The following is a 7,401-nucleotide window of genomic DNA, read 5'->3' as shown; positions in this document are numbered from 1 at the left end:
TGTTTTTTATTTATATGCAATAAATCTTAAATAATTGTCATAATAATGTAATGATGATGATGATGATGATGATGAAATGATGATGATGATGAGATGATGATGATGATGCATGTATTGGTCGATGATGATGGTGATGATGGTGATTGATGATGATTGATGCATGATGATGATGATGATGATGATGATGAGGATGACTGATGAATGATAATGAAAATGATAAATAATTGATAATAATGTATAATAATAATATATTATTTTATTAAATATTACATGGTCAATTAATAATATTATATAAACTTACCTACGCTACCTTACCCTACCTACCTAACCTACCTACTACCTACCGTACCTACCTAAACAGTGAAAAAAATTAATTTTTTTCTTTCCGGGGCTCTTTTTTGCAAACCCGCCCCAAAATTTCGGGGGCTACTTTTTCATTTTCACAGGGCTCTTTTTCACTTTCCAGGGCGACTTTTTTCGCAGGCTGTTTCCTCAAATGTACACACAAGCACAGTAGCTAATACACACTCGTGGGGGCGCGCACACACCACAACCACGTCCACAGGCACGCACACACGCACGCACGCCGCACAGCACACACACACAGACAGAAACACAGTCAATATTCAAGACAGTTTATTCATCAGACTGACAGACTAACATGATAATCCACAACTCACAAGTCACAACCACAAATGCACCTTGAATAGTGAATACATCACAGGTTCAGCTAAACACACAGAACTATTACGGCTAGCCAAATAGGTGGAATGTCCGCCTGTACGAGCTAGGAGAATCGATTGTTTATATCGCGAAGTCTCTTGCGGCTGGGTCCAAGGCCCGCGTAAGGGCCCGCAAGCTCAGGGGGTTTGAGAAAGCGGCCCGCGAGCACGTGTGAATGGGCTGTGCACTACGACGCTGGCGTACGTGCCTGCCTGGCAGGGCGGCATTGATTGAAGTATGGGGGGGCACGATTGTTTCAGCGTGGAACTAATGCACTACTATAAATTTAGAGGGTTGGCATTGCTGGACTATGAGAGAGCGGCAGCAAACTCTTTCGGGAATTGACAAAAAAAGCTACAATCGGGAATGACACACGAGTGTGCCGGCAGGGAAAAATATATGTGTGAATTTCATTAGGATTTCCATGGGATTACGCTTCTATAATCCTACGGGTCGTTGGTCCTACGGTCTACGTAGGCACGCCCGCAGCACCCCCCACGCACGCATGCAGGCACGCACGCATGCAGGCACCACGCATGCAGGCACGCACGCGCGCAAGGCACGCACGCACGCGACGCGCGCGAGGCACACACGCAAGCACCCTGCAGGCACACCCAGCACGCCGCACGCACGCGCGCAGGCACGCACGGCGGCAGGCACGCACGCGCGCAGGCACGCACGCGCAGCAGGCACACACGCAAGCACGCCTGCAGGCACACCGGCACGCACGCACGCGCGCAGGCACACACGCGCAGCACGCGCACAGGCACACACCGTAATATATACGCGCGGCGGCGGCGCGCGCTTGATTGAATGCAATACACACATGCATGCTTAAAGATAAACACTTAGAATTCTACCGCGCGCGTGGACGCCGTGCTGCTAGCGGCAGAGGCCGAGCGAGATCGGCAAGGCGCGGGACCGACCTGGACAATCGATTTCAGGGCGACTTTTGCTTTGGGGTCGCCCCCGATATCGTATTTTCGAGGGCTCTTTTGGCATTTCGGGGCGAAATCGCCCGCCGCCCGCCGTGTATTTTTAACCCTGCTACCTACCTACCTACTTACCTACCTACCTACCTACCACCTACCTACTACCTACCTCTACTTACCTACCTACCTACCTAACCTACCTACCTACCTACCTACACTACCTACGCTACCTACCTACCTACCTACCTACCTACCTACCTACCTACCACTACCTACCTACCTACCTACCTACCTACCGTACCTACCTACTACCGTACCTACCTACCTACTAGTACCTACCTACCTACCTGCCTGCCTGCCTGCCTGGCCTGCCTGCCCTGCCTGCCTGCCTGCCTGCCTGCCTGCCTGCCTGCCTGCTGCCTGCCTGCCTGCCTGCCCTGCCTGCCTGCAGCAGCCTGCCTACCTGCCTGCCTGCCTGCCTGCCTGCCTGCCTGCCTGCCTGCCAGCCTGCCTGCCTGCCTGCCTGCCGCCTGCCGGCCGGCCTGCCTGCCTGCCTGCCTGCCGGCCTGCCTGGCCTTGCCTGCCTGCCTGCTGCCTACTTACCTACCTACCTATACCTACTTACTTACCTACCTGCCAATCTCCTTTCGTTAGAAGTGGAGCAAGCGAATGTCGTAGCTTGGTGCAAAGTAATAACCCGAACTGACGTGAGTGTACACGTCATCGTGGCAAGGGGTTATATTAGCATATTTTATCATATTATTTACGATCCATCGTTGTGGTTGATACAATTAAGTGTAAGGGTCACAAGGTGTCACAAGAAGGTGTCACAAATGCTCGTAAAGCAGTTTATATTTCATCATATTATTTACGATTACGAAGAATTTCCCCTCTAAGCTAATAGCGAACCCATCTTTATCTGCTGAGGAATTCCCCCACTCGTTACGATGTTCAGGGCTGACACACTTGTGTCGGCAACACCACAATACACACAACGGCAGGGGCGTAGATAGCGGGGGGGATGGGGGGATGCTTCCCCCCCCACTTATTGACGTGGGGGGATGGCGTGTACAATCATCCCCCCCTACTTTCAGGAGGAAAATGGGAGATTCAAAATTTTCTGGGGGAGGACCCGCATACCCCCGCCTGTTTCTTACAACCCTCCTCGAAAACCTGCATTGGCCACTGTCGAGCGTAACAAATTGGTCAAATTGAGCACCCACTTCAAAAATCGTTCCGCGGCGCCTGTAGAGTACTGCTAACAAAGATTATGATTATGAATATTTGTATGCATATCAAAAGTCAAATTTGAGTTCATCTGACAGGGGCGTAGATGGCGGGGGGATGGGGTATATCCCCCACACTTATTGAGGTGGGTGGCTTAGATCCCCCCTACTTTCAGAAGAAAATGGGAAAAAAATAATATTTTACAGACAATTAATACTGGATATTTATCTTCAAATCCGTCATCGCTATTCATACTCTCCTAATGTATTAAATTACAGAAATAGAACGTGACATACATCTATACTGTAAAATGGCTGTAACTCGTTCCAAGAATGACATTGATTTTAACTGAAACTCAGACGGTTAATTTTGCATATACGATTTTTTTTCAAAGTCCCCAAAGTCTTATCACTGCTCACGAAAGTTAAATCCTTGCTTTATTCAAAATTAAAATAGCCACTATTGAGAGTTGGGATATTGAATAAAAAAAAATTCTGGAATGTGTATCTAATATGACAATGTGCCTATTCCAAATCAAACTTCAAAACATACAGATGTACATAGTGAAAGTATAAATGCAGATTGAAAATAGGCTTATTTTTCATAATTATGTACTGATAGTATATACAATTTTGTAAATAATGTTTTATTAGTTATCATACTCATAATATATATTTTAGATACTTTAGTCAAAACATCAGCTTTATCTACATTCCTCTTTGAAATTTACAAATTTACCTTTTAAAATGATCAGAATTGGTTGCTTTCAACATAGCCTGAAAATGCAGGAAATGCCATTTCCAGGCTCTACATTTCAAAATTTTGAAGTAGACCCCCGCATTGCATACATATTTCTGCAGTGGCACTTTTTGGGAGGCCACTACGGCCCTGGTATTTTAGTCTTTGGTGTCCCCAAAGGTAAAAATACTCAGCTCAACAGTGATGTTATTGTGATGAAGATTGTTTAATAGTGCTGCCTCATAGTGCAGGAAGTTGCATCGAAAAGGTGTTACTTTCAACAAAATCCCCGGACCCCGCCCTAAACGAGGGGGGGCACGCCCTTAAGGAGGAAAAATCCTGATATTCTATGATAAAGATGTCAAAAATCGATTGCTTTTAGATTGCAACATTTTAACAATTCCACACAGTGGGAGGGGGACACCCCCTCCAACCCCCCTCCCCTCGGGCGCTTCGTGCCCTTGAGCTCGCATGATTCGCCCCCCCCACCTAGAATTTTCTTCTGGATCCGCCACTGGTTGTGGGGGGGGAGGTGCGTGTTATTAAACCTCTGGGATCCAAAGAAAAAAATTACCCTAGAATTCACAAAATAGAAAAGCACTTACAATATCAATTTTTTTCAATTCCGTTAAAAACGACCATCTAAATTGCTAAAATCCAAGCGCTTCAGGGGGCTCCGCCCCCTGGACCCTACCCATTAAGGGTTTTGCGCCAAGGCGCTCACGGTGTGTGCTCATCGCGCACACTCTTCATATACATTGCGATGGAAGTAACAGCGAAATCATCCCCCCCACAACTGAGGACCTGTCTACGCCATTGTACAACGGTGTGTGTGTTGACGAGAAATCGGATCACGCGGCAAAAATTCCCGCGTCAATATTAGCTAACGCTCCATTAGGAGTGTTCCCAACTTTGATATCATTAATGATTAATGATTAATAATCCTAACCCTAATCCTAACTCTAACCCTAATCCTAACCCTAACCCTAACTCTAACCCTAATCCTAACTCAAACCCTAACCCTAACCCTAACCCTAACTCTAACCCTAACCCTAACCCTAACCCTAACTCTAACCCTAACCCTAACCCTAACTCTAACCCTAACCCTAACCCTAACCCTAAATGACATTAAACCACAAACTAATATATGACCATGACCATATATATATATATTTTTTATTTTTTATTATGACCATTAATGACATTAAAGGTGGGAACACTCCTAATGGAGTATCACCCTCAATATTGCTGTGAAATTTCCCCCCTCCATCTGCAGTCGTCACCATAAACCACCTCGACTATATATATCGACCTTATAATTATATATATGTGTGTGTGTGTGTGTGTGTGTGTGTGTGTGTGTGTGTGTGTGTGTGTGTGTGTGTGTGTGTGTGTGTGTGTTGTGTGTGTGTGTGCGCGTACGTGCGCGTGCGTGCGTGCGCGTGTGCGTGTGCGCGTGCGTGCGTGCGTGCGTGCGCGCGCGCGTGCACGTGCGTGTGCACGTGTGTGTGTGTGTGTGCGTGCGTGCGCGCGCGTGTGTGTGTGTGTGTGCGCGCGCGCGTGTGTGTGCGTGCGCGCGTGCGTGTGCGTGTGAGTGTATGCGCGCGCGAATGACGTGTGTTGACGAGAAATCGGATCACCTGCCGGCAAAAATTCCCGCGTCAATATTGCTGGGAAATTTCGCCCCTCCCTCCGCAGTCGGCACCATAAACCACATTGACAATCGTATATCATTCTCAGCGAGCGCCGCGCCACCCGGCGGCGAAATGCGTTGTCGTGTGTTATTTACAGTCACGGACGATTGTCAAACGAACGCCGCGCGATGACGTCACGATTTCGCGGCCAATCAGCGGACGCGCGATCTTATCTGCAACTTTTGATTGACTCGCACTCATTCTCACCCCCCCCCCGTTCTTTGGTATTTGCGTATCTCAGCAGCGGCAGCGGTGTGTAGTAAAGGATACGGGTTACGTCTCGGCGGGCAAAGGTCAGAGCTGTGTGCGCATAGTCCTAAGACACCGTCAGGTATAAGAACGCTGGTCGCCTGTTGCCCAGAGACAGTCTGCTTGTGAGCGCAGTATCGGTACACAGCTGCTAGTAATAATAAAGAAAGAGAGACAAGCAGCGAACTAGAAAAAAATAGGGAGAGAGATAGAGAGCGAGAGACGAACACTGATACACACAGGGAGAGAAAGAGAGAGAGCGCGCGCGCGCAAGAGAGAACGAGAGAGCGCGGAAGAGAGAGAGAGAGAGAGAGAGAGAGAGAGAGTCAGAGTGGAAGAATCTACCGTGAGGTGATTATAATTCCCTTGAACATACACGTGGTTGTTCACACGGACACATGCGCTTGCGTCAGGCTGGGTTTTGCACACGAATGAAGAGACGGTGTGGAGTGAAGCGAGGTTCATACGACGGTCACATTAAACTGGAATCTGTTAATTTTCCTTGGAAATAAATGTGATCTACACACTTTCCAGTTGTTCAACATCGCAATTCAGTGAGTATATTCGTGGCACATATATACATGTATGTATATATATACACTGGAACAATATATATATATATATTATAATATCTCTCTCCCTATATCTAATATATATATATATATATATATATATATATATATATATATATATATATATATATATATATATATATATATATATATATATATATATATATATATATATATATATATACACTTCGTATATACGACGATTGCAATTATGAGAAATAGAGCGAGACACGCGTTTATCATTTTTACACGCTTCTTCACTATAGCAGCAACAACAATAGTAGCAGCAGCAGCAACAACAGAAGCAGCAGCAGTAGCAGCAGCAGCAGCAGTAGCAGCAGCAGCAGCAGTAGCGATGGCGTTCGGCAGACATCTGTGTTGCGCGTGCCTTCTCGCTCTGCTACTAACGAAGGCCGCCGACGGCGATAAGCACCACAGGAACCACCACAAAAAACTGAACCTTGGCGACGACATCGACACCATGTCGTCTCTCCTCGCCGCACCTCCGCCCGACGCGCCCTCTGGCGAGCGCACTTGGTCGGACTCGCTACTCCCCAAACCCGACAGACATCGCCCGCCGCAAGAGGTCGCCACGGAAAAACCACGCGACGACGACGATGACGATGGCGAAATGCACGAAGACAGCTTCTTCCTAGATCAGATCTTCGCTCGCTACGGCGCTGCGGGCAGCCGACATCTGATGGACTTCTCTGGATTCGAACACCTTCTCGTGCGGCTGGGACTCGCCACGCTCGGACCGGAGCTCACCCAGCACGTGTACTCCGAACACGCGACGAACAACGTCACGCACAACCCGCTACACGAACACAACGCGTCGCTAGAGGACGCCGCCGTCGCCGCTACCGCCGTGCAGTTAAAGGAGGAGGTGAAGCATAGGCACCGACGCAGCGTCGACGTTGACGGTAACCATGACAACTCACATTGGCATCCGGGCGAGCACTGGGACGCCGGAAATGCGTCGAAGCCGGTGCGAAGGGTGAGGAAGTTATACATTTCTCTGTACGTTTCCGGTTGTATTCCGCCTTTTTCCTTTTACCTATAATAATTTACCGTTAATACTATCCGGCCGCTACATTCAATATACGCTTTAAACACTGTACGCAATACATAATTTTTGTCTTGCTAACTCTTTCTCTGGCTCTTCATATTAACTCACACACACACACACACACGCACGCACGCACGCACGCACGCACGCACGCACGCACGCACACATACACACACGCACACATACACACACGCACA

General features: G+C 47.8%; 1 protein-coding gene across 1 annotated transcript in view; it reads left to right on the top strand.

Moving 5' to 3' along the window:
• The first annotated feature begins 6,425 nt into the window (after nt 1–6,425).
• LOC106814440 (zinc transporter ZIP10-like) overlaps nt 6,426–7,401 on the top strand; it is a 10,997-nt gene continuing 10,021 nt past the window's right edge. The window contains exon 1 of the mRNA XM_014818757.1: nt 6,426–7,132. Coding sequence (XP_014674243.1) covers nt 6,491–7,132 — 642 coding nt within the window. The 5' untranslated portion in view covers nt 6,426–6,490. The remainder of the gene's footprint in view (nt 7,133–7,401) is intronic.

Source organism: Priapulus caudatus, unplaced genomic scaffold (genome assembly GCF_000485595.1).
Source record: "Priapulus caudatus unplaced genomic scaffold, Priapulus_caudatus-5.0.1 Scaffold926, whole genome shotgun sequence".
NCBI lineage: Eukaryota > Metazoa > Priapulida > Priapulimorpha > Priapulimorphida > Priapulidae > Priapulus > Priapulus caudatus.
Note: the sequence above shows the minus strand (reverse complement) of the source record. Positions and strands in the feature narration are given on the sequence as shown.